Here is a 27,789-nt window from a genome sequence, read left to right on the forward strand (position 1 = left end):
GCGACTTTTTTCGGTCGCTTGGAAGAAACGACCGGCGCTACAATTTTAATAAAAAAGCTCACATCCGGTCACATCTATCTCCGTACATGTAGTGCACACCTTGAGTGAAGAAAGCTTTTTCCGTGGCAAAGACTTCGCGTGAAGAGGAGACGCTCTGCATGCAGCATATCCTAGTGCATCTGATCCCTGATTATCTATCTGTAGTCACCTCCGTCGCAAATTTGATCTCCCCGCTTGTTCGATAGCCAATACACCTATTATTTCTGGTTGACATCTAACACCTAGGAGAGCGCACAATTCCTTGATTTTTAACAAACACCGGCAGGTCGCTGGAATGCAAAAAGGACCAAGCTGGAAGGTATCGTTTTACCTCTAGCCTTTGAGGCGTCTACTGCTTCCGGTCGATATTATCCTTCAGAAAACTGCGAAACATCTCAGTCAACAATGTGACCGTGGCTGAACTCAGACCGAATATGCGATAGTGGCACGTCCACAACCCAGCAAGAAGGGCCGTTCGTCACGTCGGGGTCACCGTCCGTTCTGAACGAAAGGACTTCACTAGCAATAATATATGCCGAGATGCTTCTGGTATACGTTTCTATTTATTTTGCCTGTGAATCCTTGCAGAACGTCCTTCGTCACCTCTCCATAAGCTTGTATATGTACTGCTGACACTCTCATACATTTCACGAAGAGAACCACAGGGAATTCAAGAAGTTCATGGAAACCTTCAGCAAACCAGCGGGTGCGCGAGGTCCGCCTAATCACCAAGCCACAAAACTCGAACACACAAAACGCGTATTAACCCATCCCGCTTTTTTGCACGATGCCATTAGTCTGCAGCACATGGCGGTCGCTCAGGTTGTGTTTCTCAGCAGTGACTAGATCTACGGACTCAACTTCACCTGACACATGGACCATTTCGCATCGTTAGTGCTGTTGCCGGCTCCTTCGCTGGATTGCGACAGTTAGAACTAGCTAGAGACCATCTTTCAGTCTTGTAGGTGACGAAATGCTCTAGATGCCGGCAAACGTAAGCAATCTGCTGCCCTCCTTCCTAACATGTAGAAGTTTTGTGATGAAAACCTGTGGTCAGCCATAAAGCCCTTGGGAGAAACAACGGTTGTTTGGTTCCCAGTGTTTTCAAGCAGAGAGTCTAGAAAATCATAAACAAGAGGCAGAGCCGTGACACGAACATTAATGCGTGGCAGTGCCCCTTCTATGGAGGGTGTCAGCAGGTTCGAGCAGCCACACCCTCGGAGGAACTAGATGGCTGACCTCTGTTTCCTACCAGCGTTTAACCGTATTGCTGGACTGCAATCAGAGCCCGTGTCCTTTCTTCACGATACGCCCGAAGTGCCACGGCGACGCGTGTGCAGCTCCATGGACATGTATGTCTCGCTCGTTGTCTGTCTTTTGCCTTGTCCGTCAAACTGCTGAGGTTTCTCTTTTCGCAAACGCCCTGGCAAATGATTCTCTATTGCTCGTTTTGCCGAAGACTCCCCCGTGTCAATATATTGTGCTGTGGATGGTTCGACTGCTCATGAGGGGCGCAGCGAGGAGAGTCCGGCAGTGTACAGTTATATCTCGAGTCTTGATGGGGGGTCACACCGACACAGCGTCTGTTGCTAGCCGTTCACCGGCGTGGAACGATGCAATTCGAATTGCTCTTATGGATAAACTCGTCGCCAAATGGGGAGACAAACCCAAACCCAGTGCCGCTGTCGCCCCCAAAAGCCATCTCGGCGAGATGTGCTCTCGTAGCATACCAGCTGTATGCGTCGTGACATTGCATTTGGGATGAAAGCGTCTCCGCATGTTGTTATATCCTTCTAGTAAGCCTTCATGTCCTACTGTGACAATTTGGAAGGAAAAACTACCACCTGCAGCGGGTCCTTGTCCACGGGCTGCTGGCATCAACCAAGGAACTCTATCCTCAAAGAAGAAACCGCGCCTCTGTCTTTAGAATTCATTTCATCAGCGGGGGTCGCAAGAGTGGCGTGTTGGTGTTTGCGGGCCGGTTCCGCATAGCTTCCTTTTGAGAAGTACCTCAAAAGAGAAGATTTTATAGGACCGAATAACTGTTTCAACACACATGGCGTTTTAGGAATTACTGAAAGAATCGGAAGGGGCCATAGAATTCCCTATGTGTGCCTCCTCAAACGCGTGGTAACTTGTTTTCTTTTCTCCTAAGGAGAATGATGTCTAGAGGCCTGGTAAGCTTCGGTTTTTCGAACAGTATTCTGGTCTGTTCTTGCTCTCCGTTTTGGGATCTGGACCGGAACAGTCGAAGATGGTAATGCCTTCAAAACTAGGCTTCCCGGAGCCCAGGTGTCGAGAGGGGAAGGCTCTGGCATTTCCCCGCATGACCACGATGAAGCATCAAGATCTTTGTCGCCTGGATCGAACTCCATACAACACATTTTTACGTTCGACATCACCACTTTCCAAGTGAAATATGCAGCACAGGAGAAGCACCTTCGATCAATAAGCCTCCGATAAAGCAGTGCAGCACCAGTCTGGATCACATCTTCAAGAATCTGCTGACTGATGACTTCCGCCGTTGTCGGAGCGTGGTCGCCGTCTGTGTCTCCATCCCCATGCTTTCGAGCAACCTTAACTCCATCTGATTTCTGCACGCGGCTCTTCTTGCTGGATGCAGGAGACGAAGGAATGCTCGCGCTTGGTTTAGCAGAATTCTGCTTTGAAGTCGACATTGCCGAGTTGCATCGAAAAGGGTATGAATGTTCAGCTTTCGTTGAGGTAGTGAAATATGACTGCCTACAGTGGCAGCCACCTCGTGCTGGTCCCTCACTTCAACAGGCAAAGTCAACAAAATATTGCCAATATGACTGCTGTTCAAGTGTTGAAAATGAACATGTGTTTTGGCGGGGTTCTCGTAGCTCGCCAGTCAGAGCACAGATCCTGACTGGCGGAGGACAGGGCCTCCCTGCGATAGCTGGCTGGACGCCCGCCAAAACGAGACAGATTAATTACAATTGCGCAGAAAATGTGGGTTCTAGATGCACGAATTATCTTGCCACCAACTGATGCCTTAGGGGACGGTTATCATGCTGTCGTAAACAGTGGGGCTGCTTAATTCTGTAGTGACGCAGGAACGTAGGATCTCTCACAAACGGTGTTTTACGGGGAGGACGACGGGTAAGGCCGTGGTCTGTCAAGAAGCGTGCATCCATCAGCGTCACGTTAAACGAGTTAACGACAGTAGTGCAGATGAGCGCCACCAGAACCAGAAAGTTGAAACGAGTTTCCGCAGAGTGGGGCATGTAAAATCTACTGTGTGGCCCAGCAGCCACTGAGCTCTGTCGCTGCGATCAATGCGCACATTCTATGCCTTCTAAATTTCGGCTGCCCGCCAAGAGTCTGGCCTCACGATTTTGCCGCATATCATTCTATATATATATATATAATCTAAAACACTCAAGTCGTCCACATGGCTAAGCCACAAACTGAGCGTTTTTGTCATGAAATCTGTGGCTCCCACGACCCCTTAGCGAAAAAGTCGCGTAGGCGAGCTCAGATTGTCCGACAGCAAGGAAGGGCCACTACAGCAGAAAAAAGCCTAGAGGCCAGAATGCCAACTCTGTCTTCGCCGGGGGAAGCTCTGGGACAACACGTTGCGATACGTGGCGGTTATCTACTAATGCCACAGCGGCGTCACTCGAACGAGAGTCTTTTTGGCAGTCCGATGCGACGGACAATTCGCCCTGGGCCAAGGAGGAGGACCTGACTCCGTGAATGGCCGGAAGTGCCTGGTGGGTAGTCCGCAGTCAACCAGTCTTGCGTGGTGCTCTCGTCACTCTCTCTTCCTACTAAACACTGGCCACTTGATGAGAACATACGACATTGGGAGAACGTGTTCGCCGGCACGGCCTTCGAGAAGTAGTTAATCCGAACACGTCCGTCAACAGTAGAACCGGCTGAAGAAACCACTGTCGGTTGACATTTGCAGACAAACAACTGTAGCGCTGACTACGAGTGCAGCAACGAAATGTGAGTGATATATGAAGAATAAGATTCTCTAGTACCGATTATGGCTACGTATGGCTACCGAGTCACTCTTATTGGAGCTCCCATGAGTGTCGCCGGGCGTGGCTGAAAGTTGCGAACAACGTAAGGGCGAGGGCTTGACGTCCAACACCGAAAATCTCTGGCCGGAATCCAATATATCCAGAAAAACGGTTACAAATCGCAGCGTGCAGATGATTGTTTTAGAGGGCGGCACACAACGTCCACATAGAGCGAGTGGCGAGAAAACTTACGCCGTGCTTGAGAAGGGACCGACTGTGCTTCTGGAGACGCTGTGACGGCGGTATGGTGTCATCAGGACACTGGCGAAACCTGTTTTCGACTGTAGTTTCAACAGCTTATGTGACTCCGGAACCCCCCAAAATGCCGGCCAACACGACATACAGGGTTTTCCTCAGTAACTGTATGCATGCAGATATAACGATGATCTCGGCAACTGGCCCTTTTTTGTGAGGGATACGATGAACGACCGACTTCGAGTTCGTCGGCTGCTTCCGTAAGCATATCGGTACGGGAGCGCTTGTGCATGACCGGGGTCACTGGAAGTGGCATCACACACATTAGCGGCAACCACTCCGTGTCCGTACCGCTGATGATTTTCACACTTCCTCGGACCTCCGTCCCCTCTGCATGCGAAACATTACATTATACAGCTCCCCTGCGCCCTACAAATGTATCTCTCATACACAAAAGAACAAATGGTAAACAGCTGGAATCTGCAAGCCGTGTTTGCACTACTGTCCAGCTCTGGATGTTTCACAAAATGAAAGTCCCCATAGCACCCGCATCCGGAAGGACAGGACTTCTGCGAGTCGGTATTCTTTGGGACAGTCGCTTGCATCTCCCTTAGCAGCAGGCGCAGCAGCGCTTCTTCATCCTCTTGATTTGCGGCGGCATGTGGGTGATCACGGAGCCTCCAGGGGGGACGTAGCTCTCGTACTGCAACAAAGCAACACGTATTCGCAGATGTCCAAGGCAACACATGAGTTTCACGGTGAACAAACACACCAGCTCTCCTGACCAGCCGTACCTCGGTATTAGAACAATGGCTACTTCCACACAAATCGTGATCTCTCATGGTCTCTGATCAGTCCGGGCGAGTCCGCGACTTTCCCGACTCACGCAGATTCATGCACTCTTGTTTCGGCTCTCAACACGGCCGCTAGATGCCCGATACGCTGGTCGACAGGCCTAATACTTTGATGTGCTCGTGCTGTCACCACACGACGAAAACCATTATTCGAACCTCCCTTTGAAACGTGCCACCCGTTTCCGACTGCAGTGTCATCAAACACACCGCCTGACCTTTTTAGCAGGCATGGCTAAAAGGAACATTAATTAACTAGATGCGCGCAAGCAATCCTGTCACCCCACGCGAGCAAGTGCACCCATTTCCGGTGCGGTTGTGCGACTCGTCAACGACCCTGGCATTGTCGAGGCGCATACTCCTACGACAAGCCGGTATATCTTGTAGGGATACGTCAAAAGGTTCACGTCCCATAAAGAGAAAGAAGTGAAGAGCTCTCCGTCTTTTCAGGAAACTTTCGCGTAATATCGCTACGCACGCTCTCATGTGAGATTCCTGTACAAGACGTACAGTCGGAGCGACGTAATAGGGGACGCTGATGTTTTGGGACTGAAGGAAGTACTCGCAGGGCTTGACATCCAGGTTTGCAGCAACATAGATGTCGTGGACGTTTTGAGAATCGGCTTCAGTAAGCGTAGCAACTTCGCTCGAGTACGTGCGGTTCGCCGCGATGGCCGCCTGGTGGTGCTGCATTTGCTCCACCGTGTCCATCACCGACCGCTGCTCCGGAGTGGTGTACGCGACGACGTTCATTTTGAGTTTACAAAAAGGGAAAAAAATCTACGCAACAAAGAAAAGGCTTCTGCAGCACCGCAGAGAAAACGCGACATACAAACACCGAGGGGACCCACCACAGGCTAACTACACGCGCATACGAGCTGGACAGGAGAAAAAGCTAGCGGATTCCAACTTGCACACGACGGTATATGTGAACAATTCGTACTCTAGTATAACGATACGCATTTAGTCCGACGTTTACGCACAACCGTCTGTAGGCAGACACGAGCTGTTGGGGTGCGCCAGTTTTTGTGTGCCGTGGTGCCTTGTGGGGGAGGATTTCGTCCGAAGACGCACACCCGCTGCGCCCGGACTGTGGCAGAGGATGCGCCGGCAGAGAACCGGGGTCTGGAGACGGACGGGTCTCCCCGAGTCCCCTATTTTCCTCGGTGCGGCTTATAAAGCGTTCCCGAGTAGAACACGCACGCAGGCCTGCTTTCCTGCTGGTCGCCAGGGCCCTCGGCCCAGCGCTCTGCAAATTGATTAGCAATAAACAGAGCGCGCGGCTCGTGATTCGCGATTTCGTTTTCACACGTCTCTCTTTGAGGGATCTCCCTTTTCTCCCCAAATTCCAGGACCTACGCTGAACGGGGAGTTGGTAGAGAGGGGGGAGGGTGGTGCTGGTGCTTTCAGTGCGACAGCCCCTCAACTGCGTTGCAACAAGGCTTCCTTGGCTGTCTTCTCAAAATGGTCTCACCTAGCCTGCACTCAACTGCATGCAATTATGGCTTAGCGTCTGTCTACCCGCTGACTCTGAGCCCGGTGAGGCTCCTGTTGCCAAGACTATTTCTGCCGCTTCCTCAAAGATCTTTTTATGCGTCCCATCTCAATATTTTCCCCCGCCATGTCAGACAATGCACCGCGCAAGGTTGATAGAAGTGCCCTTACCCTTCAACCATCCCCGCTTGAGCGGATGAATTTTATCGTGCTGCAGTCGGGCTTTGCCGGTGTCTGGGTGAGGAAGTGACGCCGCCCCCGCGGCACGTTTGTCCTATTGTGTTGCGCAATCAAACAAAGACATTACCGGCCCTATACATCCCCGCTTTTCATCTTAATCACAGCCCTGTTCGTTCACGAATTTCCACGGATCAGGGCTGCCGAAAAACGGACAAGTCTTTGTCTGCTAGCTACCATGGAATCGTTGCTGGCAAGACAGCTAGCACTCGACTACATGATCCTTTTTCCAAACCCCTCATACAAGTTGGAATCCACTTCACGCAGGGTATTTGGCTTTCCAGGGGCTCTCTCCCGTTCGATCCCCGTTTCTGACATGTTTTCCCCTCTGTTCTGAACACGGTCAACACCCCTCAGGAGCTACTGTGCTCTTGCCGCGCGTAGTGAAGTCGCACGGGACCGTGTCGAACCTAATACCGTCGGGGATGGAACGGCGAGATGCTCCCCAACAATGACGACTCCACTCGAGGCGTGAGTCCACAGTATCGTTCATTTGCATATTCTCGTCGTCATCAGGTTACATGGGAAAAACCTACTGAGCCCTAGTGCACGGCCGGGGTGCTTCCTTCCGAACTCTCCGGAGACGCTGTCCTCTACGCGACAATCACGCCTCCTCTTGTGAATACCATGGGTGTTCATTTGCAATACGGTGCTATAAACCGTCTAATACGACGTTGTCTCAGAACTACCCTGCTCCAAAAGGGGATCCTGGCCCCAAACCTTGAGTCCAACACCGTGGACTGCTCCGCTGGTGTTTCCTCCACCTCATAGTTGATGATGAAAACGGCTTTTTTCGGGCTTCTTTGAGGCATCACTCTCTGCTGCAACAGCTGTGAATTTTTGACGTGCATTCTGAAGCTGTTGTTAGGTATTGTTGTCATACAGCCGTTGCCTTCACCTAATGGATTTGCTGCTCTATGAGTGGAAAATCATCAGATACACAATAGGATTATGGGGTTATGCGAACTTCCTGTTTGCTACATGCAAGTAGGCATGTCTTGATTCTGTTTTTCCAAACTTGTTAAATCAAAAACTGTGTGACGATACCATTTTTTGTGGCACTGAGGTTTCTATGGCCGACTTTCTCCGTTTCCACTTGTCTCTCAGGGATCCAAAGTCGGGAGGAGACGGTGGCGAATCAGGCCCGCTCATCCCACAGAAATCCGGGTATAAACTGGGTCCTTCAGTCGTTACAACTCAAGCAGGTAATTGATGTGGTTTCGTCCGGGCGTAAACAGCGGATGCAGCGACAGGACTCATTGTTCCTCGGGTATTCTCCCAGGGAACAGCAAGAGTTTGTGGCTAGCCCTTCAGTTCGCGTTTGGAGGAAGGCAGGTGACACTGTTTTGTTGACAGAACCGCCCGCCCCTAGGAAGAAACACTGACTAGCCTTGCTTGTTACAGAAGGACGAACGTCGAATTCGAAACGAGGAGCCTCTGTGGTGTTCCGTAAGCCGTGGCATGTTTTTTCGTTATTGCGTGCTTTTGTCGCCCATGCAGTGCTGAACACGGTCAGCGGCATTGAAGGCCTTGACATCCAGCTTATGCCTGCGAGCTTCAAAATTCTCCAGGCTGATTTCTCGTGGGCACTTCAGGATTTAGGCGCGCTCGTTTTTTACCAGGTACTGTGACCGCAGTCACGCGGCACCCTCGCTAACACATTTATTGGCATCTCGCGGTTTCCTTTCACCACGTTCTGCGGTTTCCCGCAAGCCCTAGCTCCGGGCGGTCCTCTTGGTACAGTAATACGCGTTCCATGTTCGCTTCCCTCCTTGGGAGGAACAACAAATCGTCTGCTGGCTCCTGCAGTTTACTGCAGTACATTACAAACAACACGCCGGTACCCATTTCTGGTGTAAATAGTGGAAAGTTCACACCATAGGCAACAAATGGGTCTTCTGATGGAAGTGAGAAATGGTGTAGCAAGGTAGCAAGGGATGAGGGAGGTATCGTTTTCCATATTTCGTTGTCATAATTTCTTCCGACATCACTGTTTCATCCATCGGAATAGTATGCGGTTGTTGTGTGTGTCTGTTGCCTTTAAGAGCATATCTCAAGCACTCAGTGGGCTAGTATGGGGATACCTGGCTGACCGCTCATCCCGTGTTCGCCTGCTGGCGACCGGCTGTTGCTCGTGGGGGCTTGTGAGCATGTTTCTTGCCATGGGCACCCAATATTGGCAATTCGCCGTGCTAAAGGTACTTAACGGCATTGCTATGGCAAGGTGAGAGACTCTGCCGACTGTCACACGGGACCCGTAGAGATTCACACTGTTTCCCATATAAGTCAAGCGCTAGAGTTAACGTGCAACATATGCCGTTTTCTCTATTATATAATGTGGTAGAAAGGTGCCAGAAGGCTGAACAAGGCAAGCGAATCCGAGTGGGTCGTCAGGGCGTCCACAGCCTGGCCAGTGTGTAGTCCCGCTGCGCAAAAGTGGACAGAAGCCAAAGAGAAGAAAGATTATCTTTGACCGGAAAAGGAAGGTAACGAGGAACAGCAGGACAAAAACATTACTGAATATGGGATCTATGGCCCTCTCAGAAACGACTAGCAGGGTGAATCTCAGACTCTTGAAAAGAAGAAACAGAAAACATCGCGAGAGTATAGGAAACCTGCTGAACGGACTTCGTCTGGGACACCCTTAGGAACGCCGACGTGAATCTCCTTGTCTCATTCAAATTATTTTGTTTGATGTTCGACGCAGTACAAAAGGACAGTATGCATTGTGTGAACATGTGTGCAGCATTGGACCGGTGGCGCAATCGCTGATAGCGGACCTGTTTCCGTCGAATATGCGTGGCGAACAGTTTGGCTGGCTTCAGTTTTTCCTGTGTGGAGGTACGTATATAAATACAGATAATTGTTAGCTTGGAACCACTAGGGGGTCTGGGTGGAATAGATGCAATTCAGAAGCGTCTGGGGGAGTATGACAGTGGCAGTACGCCACATTTCGTGCGTGTATTGCCGGATGTAAGATGGCCAGATGTTGAGAAGCTTCGAGAATGCTTCATTCCACGCAAACGGTTACGTGTCTCTGGCAGGGCGTTGTCGGCGCCGGTCTCTCCCTCTTCTTTCTTTCCAATTGTCAAGGCCAGCGCGTCCGGGCGCAAATCTGTTAACTTTTTAGGCTGCATTGTTGGCGCTCTGATTGGTGGGAGCATGGCAAGCTTGACTGTTGTTCCGGGCGTCCGGGTAAGTTTTCCGTGGCTGATACGGAGAGCGGAAGCTACAGAACAGCAGGTTACGAAACGACAGCGGCTCATCCTGAATCTTTTCCGCAAATCCAGTGAACTCGTATCCCACAGGTGGTACTTCTGTCGCGCTTGAGTGGGCGATCCCATACGTATTATTGCATATGAGATGACAAACTGTTGATGTCTTCCATTTCGTTGCTGACGATGCATCGGCAGTATTTACCTGTCTCAGCAGGCCCCGAAACGCCGTTACATGGTGCACTGTTACATGCTTTTGTCCGTATGCTTTCTTTGTAGGGTTGGCGGGTGGGATTTTTTGTTAGTGGTATCCTGTCGGTGTGCGCCGGACTTCTCGTGCGAATCATTGCCGTTGAGCCACGCCGCCACGAAGAGTGCGGAGACGGAGGTTCCAAACAAGGACTTCTGAAAGGAAACCAGCAATCAAGCCTCTTCCAGGATATGTACCGACGCTGTCGTAACTTTTGTCGCGCCACTCTTTCGCGAACCTTTTTCATTCTTCTCCTGCAGGGCATATGCGGTTATATCCCGCTCCATGCATTCCAGTTTTATACAATGTGGTTTCAGTATATCGGCATGCCGGATTGGCAGGCCAGCGTCCTGACCGCGTGTCCGTTGATAGGTGGGATGGTTGGTTCGCTCTTTGGTGGCTGGCTCGGTGATCAAGCGGACCACTGGAGCCACTTCCACGGCCGTCCTTTGATTGGACAGATGGGGACTCTGATTTCTATCCCGCTCATTTACATGGGGCTTCTTGTCATTCCTCGCCGGCCTGAGTTTTTCGGACTCTATGCACTCGACATGCTGCTGCTTGGTAAGCACTCTCTCAATGAGCAGGTGTCCAACGACCGGTCTTTCGAGCACCCAGTCAAAGCATGGCACACTTTTGCTCCACCTGTCGGTATAGAGTTAGATCGTTCATTCCTCCTGGGACCCCCATGGGTGTCGGTACTGTATTTTACCGCTTTACAGTCTTCTCATTTTGCTTGTTTTCCTCTCGCTCAAACTCGTTTTCGCAGTGAGTGCATTTGTCCTTCCTGGCTTCCTTTTTTCTCAGGGTTTGCAATAGCGTGGTGCCCCAGTGGCGTGAACCGACCGATTTTGTCTGAAATTGTAGAGTCGGACGCACGCGCTAGTGTTTTCGCGACGCAAATTGTTTTTGAAGGAAGCGTGGCTGCTATGCTGGGCTCTCCTGTCATTGCCTTCATGGGTAAGTTTTATCGTCCCTTGGTATTTCTCGAACAGTGGATGCACCGTTTGCATTTGGTTGGCAGCGATGCCAAGCAGATCGTCCTCCTGAAAAATCCGATGAGAGTGATTCTAATAAAAGGAACATCACAGAGCCTGCGCACTTCCGGGAACGGCAAAGATTATCCCCCGAAAGCTGTGGCTGCTCGAAAGGAAGAGAGCGAGAACCGGAACCTTTGTTTTTGTGTGCCGTCTACCGGTCCCACGGCTCACACACACACACAGCCGGAATATTCTTCGTGTGTCTCTCCCCTCTTGTGCATTTGTCCGTGTCCATGCATTCACTCAGCTGAGTCCTTGTTTGGATATAGTGGAGAAGGTGCGTCTGCTCATTCGGAAGCTCTCAAGCTGAAAAACATCGAGGTGAGCTCAAGGAACTGATTCTTTCTAGAGTGGGCAGTTGTATGCACAGTACGGTGAGTCAGAGGGCCCCCTTGGCTACCTTTGTCGGCCGGTTTCAACGTAACAATGGAAATTGCACTGCCTTATCTTGCGGTTTTAGGCCTGTCGTTGCGGCAGTGGGAGAACAGAATCAGAATCACTACTATATGAGATTGGCTATTTGATGAGCTATGTACTTGCGTTTTCTATCCAGGCTCTTGCAAATGCTTTGCTCGTTGCGACAGCCTTCCCTTGGACAGTTTGCTTCTTCCTCGTAAGTAGGCTGGACTGGGCCTTGCTGGGTGCTATCTGGTGGCTTGAAAGCTTCCCGAATGAGGCAGAAACTGCACCATCTTTGACCGTACAGCCAGAAAAGGCTTGATAGTACTACCGTAGATACATAATAGACAGTCCCATCAGTGGTTAAAGTATAAAAGAGTCGAGTAGTTTCCATACATACCCCAGAAAAAAGCTTTTATCCATTCGTGTCTCGTGTGGTTGATTGACATGAGCTGTGCCCTCGTGAACCGTTTAGGCATGGTCCTCTTCCTTCTGTTGTGTTAGGCCCTTGTTTTGTATTATGTGTTTTTCCGCAGTATGGGCTGCTCCACTTCACCTACCCGAAAGATGCGTCTTCGTGAACAAGGCGATCGCATCAGATGAACCGTTCCCGAATGGGGCGCAGACTGTTGCCCTGCTCTGTCAAGCCGAAAATACGGTCACGACTGCTACGAACCACTCTGGCAGATCGCATTGTATCCACACTTGCGGCAGGCTTCTAGGGATTTCGTTTGCTTGATCGGGTACGAATTCAACCGCTATCCACATTTGCTGACGACGCCTTAGGAGCGCCGTGCACCCATTAGGCCAAATTTTGTCTTTTTCGCCTCTAGTGTACTCCTTCAATGTACTAAGCGCCTCTTCTCATGACTTGTCAAGCGAGTCCCTTGTGCTCTGTTGAAAGTAACTTCAAGAAAGAGAACGCCAGAACGCAGTCACCAAAGCAACACGTTCGACCCGCAATCTGCAGCCCCGCGGAAACCCCCCTCGCGGGTTCGTCACCAGGATGGGGGTGGGAATTTCACTTAACCGTCCAACTGAGGCGAATTTCGAGAATCCAGCAAGTGTACTTTGACGTGACTGCAGTTCGGTCCTTTAGCCAGAGGGAAAAATAATATAAACCTTCGAAAGGTCAATCGGCAATTTGCGGGTGGCGAAGCACCGCCTCCACTTACCAGGAAATCAATTTTCATTAGAGCACGCTGGCACGTATCCAAAGGTTACGCGAGAATTGCCGTGTCGGCACCATTTAGCTGGGTAGAGTCCCATCTGCCGTTTTAGCTCCGGCAAGACGCTTTCCAGTACATGTGCGTGACAGCCCTTCGCTGTCCACATTTGTTCGATTGCAATGGCCATAATTGGCATGTTACTTGCAGCGCAAAAAAGGCTCGTTGCACCATACTATGGCGGTATGGGGAGTGAAGTGCATTGTTCGGTTCGTAATCGCAGAATCGGTTAAAATATCCGTGTAATCGGCTTTCAGTTCGTACAACGGTCATTTTAATTTCGTTACACCACCTTTCGCGTATCATTGAGAGTAACGACTGGAGCAAGCGACGATGCCTTTCCATGAATTGACTGCCTCATGTTGTGTGTGGGCGAGTGCTCAACATACGCAGCAGAAGGGAATAACCGCCTGCCTGAGTTCCGCCATCGCCTTTAGCCATTCTGTAATATCATGTCCCGATACCATTGGGAAGATGCCTACGTGGAAACGGGAATGGCGGCAGGGGAGATACCACTCATTTCGTCCTCTGTTGTTTCCCAGACGAAAACGTTTATTGGCATGGATGCTTCTGAAACGGCAAATTGCGAACCGTTCTCAGACATTAATAGGATGCGTGGAATTGACAGCTGGATTGCCATGTGAGATACAGAAACGACTAATACACATGCAATGTTTGAACCTCCGGCGATCAGCACTGTTTCGAGCACACATGCTGAAGGCGCCTGAACTGCGTGGTACAGCGGGACAGTGTCATCTGCTTGCTTAAGCTGTACCCTGGGAAATGGAGGAGGGGAATCGCCACTGTTTCATAAGGCGTGCCGACGCTTCGTGGCTCGTCGCAGGTGAGTAGGAGCCTTGCCAGTAAAGTTCTTTTTCGCCAGATGCAAGGGACCATGATTTGGATCTTCTAAGAGCCTGCGCTGAAAAACGAGCGGCACAGGGAGGGAGCTGACAGCGTCGTACGCCCGTCTATGAACGGGTATCGAAAATGCGTTCCCGCCTGACACTTTTTTGGCCCGCAATCGCTCTCACACCGAATCTTTAGAGTTTTTTGTGCTGTTTTTCTTTTTGGAGGACGGCTTTTCATCGCGGACTGTGAAGGCGCCAAGACTCTATAACGGGGCTCCCAGGCGGTCGAGCGACAATCGGAATCCGCCGGTCATCCGCTCGCGCGTGGTCTGGTTGGTTTCCACCCTCCAAAATCTGTCGACAGAGGCTGGCTGTGCAACTGGATCCGTCCGGATCTATTCAAAGACCTATGCGTCCTTCGCCCGCATCAGATCAGCGACTTCTGCAATATCTTCACGGCAACGCGTTTTCGCTGCCTCCGTCCCCACGTCGTTGTGTGTCCGTCGAGGCTCCTCTCCAGCCCCGGTGTCTCTCTGCACACGGCCGGCACACTCAAGTTGGACACAAATACCGGTTTGATGTGGGCGGTGGTTGTGAGAAAGAGGTTGCCCTCTCGCATCTCGCCGTCGCTTTCTTACCTAGCTCTTCTTTCAGTCTTGGGTTTTTTTCCCGGAGTGTGTCGATTGTGAAAGCGTGACGGCGTGAAGCGGTGCACTCCACGTTTTCATTGCGACTTGCGGCGCCAGGGACCAATCGAGGGTGCATTTGAGCACGAACGGGCGCTCTTCAGTAGGGAAAAAAGGTGAGAATCATCGGGTCCACACGGGGTGAAATTTCTGGGGTGAAGGCCTGCACTCAGCTTGTACCCCCATCGCTCCTAGCACGTTTCGCTAGTATGTGCGCACGGAGCAGTCGGTGACTGGTTGGGGGCTGCCTCCTCTATGCGGGTTCCGACACCGCGCATGTCTCGGGGACACGAGAAACACAGGCCGTGTGGTGTGGAGGGTGATTTCGCTGTCCGAGTCCGAGAGGGCTGGTACAATAAGGGGGCTCGCCGTGCGAGTTTTCCGAAAAATGAGCGTCTTTCGATTCTTTTTGCTCCTCTTCGCTCCCGTCTCCTTTTTGGGAGCGGCTAAAGACACACTGGGCCTTGCTTGTCGTTTGTTCCCCTCTTTTGCAAAGCCTGTTGGGGGGCTTTGGCCAGAGAAATGAAGATAGGCTTTCGTATTTGGAGGCGGGGGAAAGAGACTTGAAATCGTTGCGCGCCTGTTGCACAACATAATAGCGCACAGCGGGAGAGAGGAAGAACGTCCTCTTCCCCCTGCTTCTCTGGGGATTTGTCTACGCGTAGCCGCGTTTTTTCTTCTTTTTCTTTTCGAAGCGCTAGGGGCATGCCTCTGTTCTTTTCTTCAACTCTTCTTTGCGACATACGAGCGTACTTTTCTCTATCTGCCCTCTTGCCGTGTCTTCATTCTTTCTCCACGAAAGCAAACAGACAGCAAACACTGCGGTCCCCGTTAAAATCTCCCGTCCTCGTTCGTCTTCTGTGGACCTTCACCACCGGCGGGAAACGACGGCTTCCCTCCTTCTTTTATTGGCTTTCTGTTCGTTCCCCTGTTTCCTCGTAAACTGCCGTCTCTGTGCAACACCTTCCGGGCTGCACTCTGAGACTGCGACTGACGCTCCGCATGGAAAATCATTTTTCGGCCAGGCGCCTCGCGGGTGGCTCGGCAGTGCCGTGATCAGAGCTACCTCCGAAGCTGGTCTTTTTCCCCTGTTCTTTCAAGAAGGTGGCTTTTGTTCTCTCTTTCCCCATTTTTTGGCTGTTATGCGTCTTTTCTTCCCCACTACCACTTCGGATTCTCTTGGCCCAGCTGTCGAACACCCCCGTCAAGAAAGAGTATGCAAGTAGAGGCGCGTAAACTCTCCGTCGACTCGTTTCTCTGCACCTGTGTGGGACAGAAACAGCAAATCAACTGATACATCATTTTCGGTTTTTTCTGTCACCTTTTAAACCCTGTGGTTCCAGCGGTGTCGTTGCAGTTTTCCAAAGATTGTGGCCGTGAACACAGAAAAATGAAGTTGCGTCTTCGGCAAAGGCGATCGTGTGCTCAGTGATTCGGAATGCAAATCATTTTGGTCGCAGGCCTCGGGGATCGTTGGTTCCCTGCGTCTGTTTTTCGCCTCTGAAGGGAACGCCCTGAATCTCTGTCGCCTCGGGGCTGTATTTTTCGTCTGTGTTGTGTTTCGGTGGCTGCAACACATCCTCGCGCGAATGCACCCCTGTTCCCATTTACACTGCAGATTCTCTCTGGAGGTGCTCTCCTTTTTTTACTCTAGTTCGAGTCGCCACTGCTCACGAGCTGCCCGACAGCGGCTTCCACCTGGGAGAAAAAGTCGCCGTCCATCGTCCTCAGATTCTTCCGCGCCGGCCCCGTCGTGCCGACTCCTCTTCGCAAAGACCTCCAGCGGATTTGTCTCCTCGTTACTTCCTATCTCGTCTGGTTTGCGGTGTCTGCCTGGAACAGCTTTTCCACGTTTAATGTCCAGTCAGTCGCAGGGTCGGTCTTGGTACCGGTTCGTCTGTACCACCGAACAGAAAATTGGGGTATGTGTGTGTGTAAGAGAAGACTTTTCTTTACGACTTTTCCTCGTGGTACGAATCTGTGAAGGTCACACGCCGTACCTGTGTATCGCAGTCGTGTGGGAATTCGATTTTTCGTAAATGTGCACGTCACCCTCAGCCGCGCTCCTCTGACTGCGCCGGTATCCTTCGGCTTTCCGATTCGTGTGTATAGACTCCTGAAGGCAGGGGAGACTTGCTGTTCGTGGTATCTTTTTGCTTTCTTCCTACCGTCTAACGACGTCTGCTGGGACAGGATTTCCGGAAACCGTCGTTCCTTTTCTTCAACGACAACGCTTTACTACCGCGACCGTTTTTGATTCTTGAGGACTGGCTGGCGCAAACCGCGGGGGCTTTGGTAACGCGGATTGTATTTTTTTGCTGCCGGACCGTGGACGGAAAGCGCCAAGAAAGTGGAGTTTTTGTCCACATTGTCTCAATCATTGTACACACGCCCATTATTTCTTTTTACTCCAATCACAGGCTCCGTTGTTCCACACACTTTTTTTGTCCGGTTTCGGAAACGAGAAAACGCAGATTCTTGTCAACGAAGACCAGCAGGGCTCAAGTCTTGAAAACGTTTGCGTGGTTGTCTTTTCGTGTTGCATTATACCCGTCTCCGTGTAGCTTTCCATAACCCTCGAACGTCTCGTCTTCCCGTTCGCTCGTCGCATTCGACGCTCCGTGGAAATCGCTCTTCTCTGTCGCCAGTTTCGTCCGTTCGCCTGCATCCGGGAGAGCGCACGCGCGCCACAAGCAGTCGCACACTTTCCCGGTCTTCCCGGCGGGGGTCTTTGGGCCCCGATGCCACGGCATCCCGCGCTGTCTGGTGTCGCGCCTTCCTACTTTTTTTTTTCGGCCAGGCTTTGATGCTCGTTGGTCTCTTGCCGTCGGGATGGGAAGCCAGGGAGTGAGCAGCGGCTCTGCTAGCCGCGCCGGGAGTGGAGAGAGCAGCCGAAGCAGCAGCTGCGCGCGAGACACGTCTCCGCCGCGTTCCTCGTTCAGTTCGTCGCGTCTCCGCGCTCAGGCGGAACGCCAGGCTGCGGCGGCCGCGGCACAGGCGGAGGCAGTTGCGTCTTCGTCCTCTTCGTCGACCTCGACACGTGGCGGGGGGAATGGCTCGTCGCAGTCTGCGGCTCCTCGGCCGACGGCCAGCGCGTCGTCGGGTCGCAGCACGAAGTTTTCCGGGCCCTTTTTCAGTCAAGCGAGCTCTGGAGCGGGCCGGAAGCGGGGCGGCATGTGGTGTTACATCTGCCGAGACTCCATGCAGCGAGGGGAAGAAAACACAGTGGAGTGCACTGCGTGTCCGAAGCGGTTTCACCTGGAGTGCCTCCAGCAGGAGGGCGTGATTCAGCCGGGCGAGCGGGTTTCACCGGACGACTGGATGTGTCCCCAGTGTCTCGAGGAACACGAAGAAGACGAGATCCAGAACGACGAGCGGTGCTTTATCTGCAAAAGGAAGGAGCCGGAAGACGAGGAGGAAGACCGCCTTCTCATGTGCGACGGGTGCCCGAACAGCTATCACATGCGGTCGTGCCTGAAGCTCACCATCGAACCCGATGAAGAAAAGTGGTTTTGCCCCGAATGCAATCCCTCGGGATTCAAACAGGATGAAATCCGCCGCCTGGGTCGAGGCCGCGCGGGGGCGAGAGGATCCGAAGGTCGAGGCGAAATCGTCAACTCGTCGACGTGCTACGTCTGTCAACGCCCAGGCAAGCTGCTCGGGTGCGACTTCTGCGTCAACAGCTTCCACCCTACGTGTCTCGTGGATGTGGACTGGGACTCCATTGGCGAAGAGTGGGAGTGCCCTGTGTGCAAGGGCCGCGATCCGCTGGCGAATCAGATGCACAAAAGGTGGTCGCGAGCAGAAATTGAGGCCAAGCGCAAGGAGAGAATCAAGTGTCTCGAGCGCATCCGTGTCAAGACGACACGGTACCGAAACCGCTTTCTCCTCGTCCACCAGAAGGACCTCGGGCCGTTCGTCAACCAGAAGATCCTCAACAATCTGGCGAAGTCGTTCAGAAGTCAAATGAGCGCAAACGCTGCGGGGAAGCGCCGCCCGCAGGCGCAAGGCGGCCGGCTGCAAGTCGAACGGTCGATCCAGGATCTGCTGGAGAGTCTCGAGGACGAGGCTGCAGAGGAGAGTGCCAAGTTCGTCAAGCGCGCGTACCGGGCGTGCCGCCATCCGAGCGGCCGGAAGATCGAGGGCGTTCCCTTGCGCGAGGGCATCTCGCTGAAGCCTCACCAGGAGGAAGGCGTGGAGTGGCTTCTCCGCTCGTTCATGACGGGAGGCGGCATTCTCGCGGACGAAATGGGACTCGGGAAGACCATCCAGACGCTCTGTTTCCTCTCGTACTTGAACGCGATGAAGCTGGAAGGCCCGCACCTGATCGTCGTTCCTCTCTCCACTGTGGGCAACTGGATGCGAGAAGTTCACCGCTTCACCCCGTCGCTGACTCACATCAAGATATGCGGGTCTCGCGCCGAACGCCAGCACGCGATGGAAGATCGCTTGGCGCAGAAGGGACTCTACGACCTGTACATTACGACGTACGAGACGGTGAAGAGCGAGGAGGAGTTTTTCGTGGAGACGATCCCGCACTGGCAGTGCATTGTTCTGGACGAAGCGCACCGCATCAAGAACGCGTCAGGCGCCATTCGCCACGCCCTCGACCGCGTCATCGGCAACATGCGGCTGCTTCTCACGGGGACGCCTCTCCAGAACAATGCCGCGGAGCTGTTCACGCTCATCAACTTCCTCATGCCGGATGTTTTCCGAGATTCTCAGGTGATTGAGCAGGCCTTTTTAACGAATCCGCAGGGCGGCGGGTCGGGAGCAAATGCGTCGAACAAGAAAGACGCGAGCGGACGCGGCGATGCGGGTCCAAAGAGCCAGAACGGCAAGAAGGCGCCGGTAGTCGAGGTGGATCAGCTTTTCCGACAGGAAGATCTGGAGGCGATTCGCAATCTTCTCGACCGCGTCATGCTGAGGAGGTTGAAGGAACAGGCCATCGCCCTCCCAAAGAAGATGTACCATTCTGTCTGGCTGCCTCTCTCTGCACCCGCCGCCTCTTGGTACGAAAGACTTCTGCGAGTTCGGGCGCTGCAAGAAGCAGGCAAAGACAAGTTGAGCACCAGCTCATATCGAAAGATGCTTGGACTCGTCATCAAAATGCGGATCATCTGTGCCCACCCCAAGGCGCTGTGTGCCCGCGAGAGTCAAATGCAGCGACTGCAGGCGTTCTTCGTCGAAGAGAACATGGAAATGCAGACGGAGGTTATCGAGGCGGCTCGGGAGGTCCAGCGGATCGAAGGAGAAGCGCACATCCTGTGCAGCGCGAAGCTCTCTTTCTTGGACAAACTGATGCGCCATCTGCACGAGTTGAACTGCAAGTATGTTCCTGGTTACGAGAAAGACTACGAAAACCATCGACGCGAGACAGCGACGTACAAGTTCTACAAACGCCACGAGGAAGTGGTGAAGGAAGAGACGGCAGCAGGGCGTAAGCCTCCGCGTCGCCCAAAGAGAAATGAACTCGGCGGCATTGAGGAGTTCCAGAGGTTGCTGCGGGCTGGCCATCCGCGGCTGGCGGGCGTACCTGCAGTTGAAGATCCCGACTTTCTGGAAGAAGGCATGTACCCAGCCGAACTTCAGTTGCCGCAGCCGATTGAGTCAAGCGCCTCTTCTCTGAGAGGCGTGGACGGAGTGGGTCTGCTGGGTGGGAGACGGGCGAGCGTGGACGAAGACGTGGCTATGGACGAGCCAGGCGAAGGGAAGGCGCCGAGTTCTTCAGAAGAGGTGGGCACAGAGGGGAAGCGATGCGCTCCTCAGTTATCCAAGTCCGGGTTTCTGTCCTCGCGTGGCCCAGGTGACGGCTCTGCAAGTAAACGGAAGGAGAGCGACGAGGATGAAGACCAAGAGGAGGGCGATGTCGTGAAGTCCCGAGACGCAGCGCGGAGCAAGAAGAAACGCGGTTTGGTCATTTTGGACGATGAGGAGGACGACATGGGGACTGCGTCGACCTTCTCGTCGTCTTCTCCAGCTCCCTTGCCCTCCTCGCTGACGTCGTCCACCGCAGCCACTTCGCCGGCGGCCGAGGACGCGTCTTCTGGTGCACGGCGAAACAGTTCTTCAGAACATTCTGACGAATTGCGGCCACCGCAAACTCCAGCTGAACGCTCTTCCGCTCCATTGGTGAAAAACGAAGACTTGGGCCCGAACGGGTTGCAGGCGTCGCCGAGAGGACTGTGTGCATCGCCCGGGAACAGGGACGAGGCTCTTTCAACCGCCTACTGCACTAGCACCCCGTCAAGCACGAAAGACAACGGAAGAAGAAGCGGGCGCAGCAGCGATGGGGCCCAGCCAGTGTGTCCACTGAAGAAGGAAGGTGGCGAGCAAAATGGCGGAGCGAAGAAGGAAGTCGCGAAGGAAGAGAAGGAAGAGGCCTTGATGGCCGCCGGGGCGAAGGAGGCAAAACCAGAGGAGACAGAACCCAAGGGAGAGGGGGCGGAGACGGACGGAAAGGGAGGGACGGGAGATGAAGCAGCAAATGGAAATGACAAACAAGAATTTGTCATTGACCGGACACAGCCTAAAGCCCAGCGACTGCTTGTCTTCACGCAGTTTCAACTCGTCCTGGACGAACTGGAAGCGTACTGCCACTACCGCGGCTGGAAATACCTAAGGTCCGTCTCGGTGCCATGCTAAGATGAGGAAGTTTGCCGGGTTTTCTCAGGGTGCAAGGGAGATGCTCAGGGTGTCTTGCGTTCCTCTCCCCCATGTGGCCGTGACACATTGGTGTGCCGGAAGAGAAAATTCACTTTCCGTTTGCGCCAAGCTGCACGTACGTTCAGTTGAAAACTCCAGGTACCAAGGAATAGAAAGTCTCAAATTGCCTTACAGCTGCTAGAGAGGGCGGTCTACAACCTCTGTTGGGGGGAGAGCTGGTATCGTGAGTGTATATACCCAAAAGCGGGTGGCCCCGATTCGCTAGTGCACTGTCCAACTGAGCTGATGGATTCCTCTTGACTTTTTTTTGTCGCGTCTGGATACGCCTGTGCGTTTCCGCCGGCCACGTGATCTGGGAAGACGGGAGGGAAAGACTGTAGATGCGGCATTCTCGGAAGGCAACACAGTGCTAGCTGTGTTGCTCGCCGCCCTCGCGTTTCACCGACGTTGCATTCGAGGTTTTTCTTTTCAGATTGGATGGCTCGACAAACAAGTTTGTACGCGAGCTCGACATCCGCGACTTCAACTCCGAGAATAGCACGTACTTCGTCTACCTCATCAGCACGCGAGCGGGCGGTCTAGGAATCAACCTGACGGCGGCCAACCATGTCGTTCTCTACGACCATGACTGGAATCCGTTCATCGATCTCCAAGCCATTGACAGGTGCGGACGGGAAAGAGCAACGAGGAAAGTGGCGGGAAAGAAGATGGGGGTGACAGGGGACGCCGGGAGAGCTTTGTCCAGTGTGCACAGCCGCGTTATCCCGTTTTCGTGAAGCGCACATTTCCTTACAGGGGACAATGATGCGTTCCTCGTTCGGCAACCTTGTTTTTTGCAGAGCCCATCGTATCGGACAGCAAAGGGCAGTCCACGTGTGGAGTCTCGTCAATGAGTGGACGGTCGAGGAACGCATGGCTTTCCGACGCGAACAGGTGCGTGTGGGGTGGCGACTGTCGAGCCAAGAGTTCACAGCTGGTAGCCTGCGATGTGCACACGGCTTTCGAAGCTGAGGTCCATGCAGAGCAAAACGCGAGAGAAACGGGAAAGACAGATACGTAGACGTAGGGAGGGGAGAAGGAAGCGACAGAGAGGGAGGCTCAGAGGAAAACACAGGGATCGAATACAGAGAGGGAGATGAGCGAGGGAATGAGGACAGGTGACGGAAACAGAGACACGAGACTGTGCCCGCGGAGAAGTGAGGGAGCAGAGAGCTGTGTCCGGGCGGTTGCCCCGCTGGTAAGGGACAACGTCTCACCAGCCAAAACGCGAGATTGCGTCCTGTTGCTTTTCAGAAACTGCGCTTAGACAAACTTCTCGTCCAAAATCAGCATGAAGAAGCCCTGGAGGACGAAGATGAAGAACAGCAAAAAGGAGGGGATAAAATCTCGACCGATGAGATTCGAAAGCTTATGCTGCATGGCCGAAAGGCGATTGTGGTGAGCCAGGGTACATATGGACCTCTTCGATGTTTCCAGAACACCTAAGAAGCGCGCTGGGTCGGTAAATCCTGGATACGCTCCAGTTTAAACATCCCAGACGGATTTCTTCTCTGGGCAACTGTACAGCATTTTTTGGTCGCATGCGTGCGTGGCGTTACACTTGCGCATATGCGTGCACGTCTTTTTCTCCTGGTGTTTGTTCTTCATTTTTCTGCTTCTCTGTGTCCACATGTCTTGGGGAGCTATGCGGCACTCTCGTGCATATCTGCACTTCTGAGCCTGCTCAAGTGTCTCTCCTTCGCTGTGGTTCTCTGGCGCACTTCGAAGGTCTCCACGGCACACACGTGTGGGAGTCGGCATGTGCTTCGGCTGTGAGACAGCGATGCGTTTGTATGTTTCGCGTGTTTCCAGGAAGTGGCAGCGAAGAATCCCGTCAGTATCGCAGAGTGCTCGCTGGAGGAGTTGACGGAGCGGCAGCGTCTGCCTCTTCCGGAGCTAACGGACGGCGCAGGCAGCGCGGTCGGAGACGGTTCTCTTTTAGACTCCAGTCGGATAACGACAAACGAGGACGGTGAAGAGGATGAATTAGGAAGTCGCGATGAAGAAAACATGGTAGATATCGATGAGGTGATGAATGAAGAAGCGGAAGAGCAAAACAAGCAGGCTCAGCTCGTCGACTCGGCAGACACCGTTCTGCCTGATGCAGGGAATGTGGAAATGGGTGGCTCTAGTGGAGGCCCGCGAGACGGTGCAGAAGAAGGTTGCTCGAAGACCACAAGCGAGAATGAATGTGGCTCGGCGCGAGAGAGCGAGAGAGCGAGGGAGGGAGACGACGGAAGGACACCTGCAGGCGAACAAAGTGCACAGAGTCCGGCCGAGGGGCGCGACGCTGGAGAACACGATGCCTCTCGCGGACCCGGCGTAGGACGAACCAAGGGAAAACTCGAAAACGAGTTGCAAAGAGCTGGTGTCTTGTGGCGATCAGAAAGAGAAAGAAAGAAGCCCATCGCGGTGTATGTACCCCAGGAATTCGGCCAACGGTGAGTGGGAATCGAAAGGAGCCACCCTGCTGCGGAGAGAGCACCTGTCTTGTCTCAGTAGTGTTCATGATGCAGCAGATATTTAAGTAACTTGGTTTTGTCCTGGAGGTCTGTTATTCTTGTCGGTCGTTTCCCGTGATCGCGATCGCCTGTGACGCTCTGCAAGCGACATGTGCGGTGTGGCGGTCCCGGCGTTTTTCCTCCTGTTCGTTCCCTCTCCCTTTTTTCTTGGGTGTGCGTCTCGGCCTCTTTCCGCTGCTTCGTTCTCTCCGCCTCCCATATCGCAGAGTGCGTAAGAGCGTGCGTGGTGCTCGTCTTTGAACAATGGGCTAGCGCGACTGCGCCTGCGACTTCATGGTTTTCGCAGGGAGGAGAGAAAGAAGATCAAGCACGAGCAGAAGTGCTTCCTGTGTGGCAATGGGAAGGACTTTGAACACTCGAGCGTGGACGCAGATGGCAACACAACTAAGGCGTCGCTGGGAGAGTTAGTCTACTGCAGCGGATGCCCACGGGCTTATCATCGCGTATGCGAAGGTCTACCCCGGGACGTGAAGAAGAGCTGGAGATGCCGGTGGCACGAGTGCTGTCTCTGCTTCCGGAAAACGTCTCAGTGCGGGAACATGCTCATCCACTGCGCGAAGTGTCCGACATCGTTTTGCTATGATTGCTTTCCTCCCGACTATTGCCGGCACAACGTCAGCGAAGAGTATTACTCTTATCTCCGTCAGAGAGGAATGAATGTAACGCCTCAAAATTGGATTCTTCTGCTTTGTTCTCGGTGCAAAGCTGTTGAAGAGCAGCAGACGAGAAGAAGGCTGACGAAGGAAGAGAAGGAGCAAGAAAAACTCCAGCAGAAGGAGTTGCGTCAACAACAAAAAGAACTTCATCACGACCTGGATGCGTCCAAGAGGAAGCAGGAAAATCAGCAAAGACGGCAGGAATGCAAGCAGCGTGCAGAGGAAGAGAGACAGGTAGGGGTGCATCCACGCGATTCGCGACGCTCTCGGCTCCGTCCCCCGCTGTTCACGTGGTTCTGCGTGTCTGCGTCTCTATCCGCAATTTGGTGCCGTTGCATATCTTGTTCTCTCTGCTTGTGTGCAGTTCCAGGAAGCGAAGCAGCAGATCGATTCTCAAGATGCGAAACAAGAAGAAGAGCTTCGTCAAGCGTACCAGCACCTCTTCCCCGCTGCGTTTACCGAAGAACTTCAGAAACGTGTTTCTGCAGCCAAGTCGGCTCAGAAAGCGAGTCGCGACGCGTCTGTGGCGGTCCAGGCACAAGTCGCCGCAGTAGCTGCTGCTGCGGCGGCCGCAGTCTCTGCTGTTTCGGCGGCAGCTAGTGGAGCCCAGCTAGCGGTGTCGGGAAGTGTGGAGGACCAGCAGCAGAGGAGTCTCCAAGCGGCCGCGGCAGCGGCTCAACAGGCAGCCGCAAATGCGAAGAAGGCGCAGCAACAGACGAAGAGACCGGTGAATCAGTTGGCGAACATGAAGCTTCCAGGAGCGTCGATTTCTCTGTGTGAAAATTGTCACTTCCCGTGCCACGGAGTGCGCGACTACCCCGCGCCGTGCTGCTTCCCTGCCGAGGTCCAGTCACGCTTTTTCGTTCGCTGTTCTCCAGGCGGAACGATGAAGGCAGGGGCTTGTTTCTCGCCCGTCGGTGAGAACTCGAAACTCAGTCAGTCTCACAGTGGCAATGATTCGGACCAAGGCTCTGCCCTGTCTGCGTCTCCAGAGGCTCTCCAACAACTCCGAGAGGGCGAGGAGGAAGGTAGCACAAGTCAGGGGCAAGACCGGAAGAAAGACGAGGACGACGGAGCAGAGGCCGTGACAGGGGACAGCCATCAGCCCTCTCCATCGGACCGAGAGAACGGCGCGGGAAGTGCCTCGCCAGGCGCCTCTCCGGGGTCTGCAGGAAGGGGAAGAGGGGGAGGAACGGGAACGCCTATGAGTCCTGAGGTCCCCGCTGCCCTAGCTGAAAAGCTGGGTCTCTCCGTTGAGGCACTCGCCAATGGCGTCGATGCGACAACGGCGGCGCAGATCACTGCTGCTGGCGGCGGCCCAGACCAAGTGCGCTTCGTTCATCGCCAAGTGTGTGGCTGCTGTGGCGAGTGCCGAACGGGAAGACGTGGGCACCTCAGGAAGCATTGCCCGAATCTACCGGCCGAAGAAAAGGAAAAGGTAAGAAACGAACGGGACGTGCGCTCGGATACACGGAAAAGAGAGACAAGGAGAAAGGACCGAGGGGTGTATACGTGACTGTTTATGCCAGTCGTACCGTCTTTTCGCCTGGAGCGTCTTCACTGTGGCGCTGTCACTTCACTGAATGTTTTGTGTCGACTTCGTTCAGTACGACGAACGACGAGAAAAGATGCAGCAACTGATTCAAAGGCTCGCGCAGCATCCGCCTATTCCAGATACATCGAACGTCAACGGTTATGCAGGCGCTTCCCCGCAGAGGCTCAAATGGTACTTCCAGCAGTATCAGCAACAAGTAAGCTTCTCCGTGATCTTCAAGACACAAGTCGTCGTTTTGCCGTGGCCGTGGGAGATTTGACTCCTTCAGTAGCTGTGGAAGGGGGAGAACTTGTTGAGAGAGCTTCGTCTGGGCTACTGGGTATCTGTAACTGGGGAAAAGCAAAGGTTCCATCGCTCCCCGTACACAACTGCAGATTGCGAACTGTGTGTTTACCGGCAGCAGTTGTCCATGGAACGCCCCGTGAGTCGCCCGTGGTTTGAGTGCGCAGCATCCCGTGCCGAGTATTTTACTAACGCGGCGGATCTCCCTTTTCTGCGGTAGTTTATCTTGTTTGCACGTTTGTTTTTCGCGGTTTCCCTCAGGCCGATCGCGTTGTTGAAGAGACGATGATTGCCTTGGGTCTTCAAGCAGCGGTGACGCCACGGGCATCTGGGCATCGCCGGTCGGCAGGGGGCGGAACTGTTGTTTCAAGTAGTTTAACTGCGGGTGGTTTCTCGCGGACTCCAGGAACTGCGTCTCAGCTAATGCTCCAGCAGCAAGAAGGCGGTTTGCCTGTGGTAGAAGGGGCAACGGCAACCAGCCGAAAAAGAAACGCCGAGTCAGGCAATAATGTAACACCGGGTGGACCAGGTGCGAAGAAACAACCAGTAGTTCGACGTCCCAGTGGCAGTCCAAAGAGCGTCGGACGAGAGTCCTCGGCTGGCGGAAGTGATGCAGAAGCTGTGGGCGCAGGCCGCATCAACTCGTCTTCTGGAGGAGGGAAAGGCAGTCGCTCTCAGGCTGGAAAGGGAGGGGGTGGCGAAGGCAAGGTAAGAGGAAACAAGCTTCCAACCGCAAACCCGTGGAGCACTAGTCTTCAGCCCACGACGAGCAACAGCCACACTTTGACAAACGCCATCAAAGACGGGGGACTAACACCGAAGACTCTCCTCAAAGGCGTTGCCAGTGCTGCTCAATCTGGATACAGTGGAGGGTGCACCACAAATGCTTCCTTCTCTGGCCCAGGGTTCAAACGGTCTCTTGGCGAGGTGGGGAAAACCAGCCGATCAGGTGGAGACGTGACGGGAACTGGAGGAAGCACAGATAGTAGCCCGAGCAGTGGTGCGCCCCCACAGAAACGGCGAAAGCCAGCATCTCCGAAGGGAGTTACGGGAACTGAGTCAGGAACAACTGGCGGGAAACGAGGAGCTGAAGGATCATCTTCGCTTCTGTCTAGTGCTGCGACTAGCACGCCGAGCAGCGGAAATACCGGGGGAACGGGTTTGAATGTCGTCGCCCCCGCCAAACAACAGCAGTCGATACTAGAGTTCTTTTGTGCTCGAAATACAAAAGGCGGGGGAAGCACAACCGGAGCTGGGGGCCCAGTGGCCGTCCTCGCTGTTCTTGCTGCCGCCAAGCAACGTGCAGGGGGGGGCGGCGTCGCCTCTGGGACAGGAGGCAAGGTTGTCTCATAACCACTTCGACAGCGTGCCCGTTTTGGGTACCTTGTTGGGGGAAGCGGACGACTCCTCACATGAGCAGGCGTAGTCGTGTCAGGTCTTTCCCAGCAACGGATGAGATGAGTACTTTTTCTTGGAGCCGTTACAAATGCATAATTCATTGCGTGCTCGTTGGCCCTACAAAGCAGAAGACGTG

The 27,789-nt window shown here is 53.5% G+C and overlaps 4 protein-coding genes across 4 annotated transcripts; 2 read left to right on the forward strand and 2 right to left on the reverse strand.

Moving 5' to 3' along the window:
• Positions 1-2,189: 2,189 nt before the first annotated feature.
• Positions 2,190-2,717, reverse strand: NCLIV_050840 (conserved hypothetical protein; the record flags this gene model as incomplete). Its single annotated transcript, XM_003884637.1, has 1 exon — positions 2,190-2,717. One exon carries the CDS (start codon positions 2,715-2,717, stop codon positions 2,190-2,192), a length of 528 nt encoding a protein of 175 aa, XP_003884686.1.
• Positions 2,718-4,896: 2,179 nt separating this feature from the next.
• NCLIV_050850 (conserved hypothetical protein) lies at positions 4,897-5,890 on the reverse strand (the record flags this gene model as incomplete). The annotated part of the gene is made up of 2 exons (XM_003884638.1): positions 4,897-4,989; positions 5,648-5,890. The coding sequence occupies 2 exons, from the start codon at positions 5,888-5,890 to the stop codon at positions 4,897-4,899; spliced, it is 336 nt and encodes a 111-aa protein (XP_003884687.1).
• Positions 5,891-7,319: 1,429 nt separating this feature from the next.
• NCLIV_050860 (hypothetical protein) lies at positions 7,320-12,353 on the forward strand (the record flags this gene model as incomplete). The annotated part of the gene is made up of 9 exons (XM_003884639.1): positions 7,320-7,339; positions 7,976-8,073; positions 8,369-8,490; positions 8,914-9,092; positions 9,913-10,063; positions 10,651-10,897; positions 11,141-11,293; positions 11,621-11,694; positions 12,309-12,353. 9 exons carry the CDS (start codon positions 7,320-7,322, stop codon positions 12,351-12,353), a joined length of 1,089 nt encoding a protein of 362 aa, XP_003884688.1.
• Positions 12,354-17,367: 5,014 nt separating this feature from the next.
• On the forward strand, positions 17,368-27,608 carry NCLIV_050870 (putative SNF2 family N-terminal domain containing protein; the record flags this gene model as incomplete). The annotated part of the gene is made up of 9 exons (XM_003884640.1): positions 17,368-21,158; positions 21,674-21,865; positions 22,041-22,134; positions 22,495-22,638; positions 23,053-23,681; positions 24,049-24,652; positions 24,783-25,745; positions 26,026-26,169; positions 26,517-27,608. 9 exons carry the CDS (start codon positions 17,368-17,370, stop codon positions 27,606-27,608), a joined length of 7,653 nt encoding a protein of 2,550 aa, XP_003884689.1.
• Between the last annotated feature and the right edge of the window lie 181 nt (positions 27,609-27,789).

This window comes from Neospora caninum, chromosome X (genome assembly GCF_000208865.1).
Source record: "Neospora caninum Liverpool complete genome, chromosome X".
Classification (NCBI taxonomy): domain Eukaryota; phylum Apicomplexa; class Conoidasida; order Eucoccidiorida; family Sarcocystidae; genus Neospora; species Neospora caninum.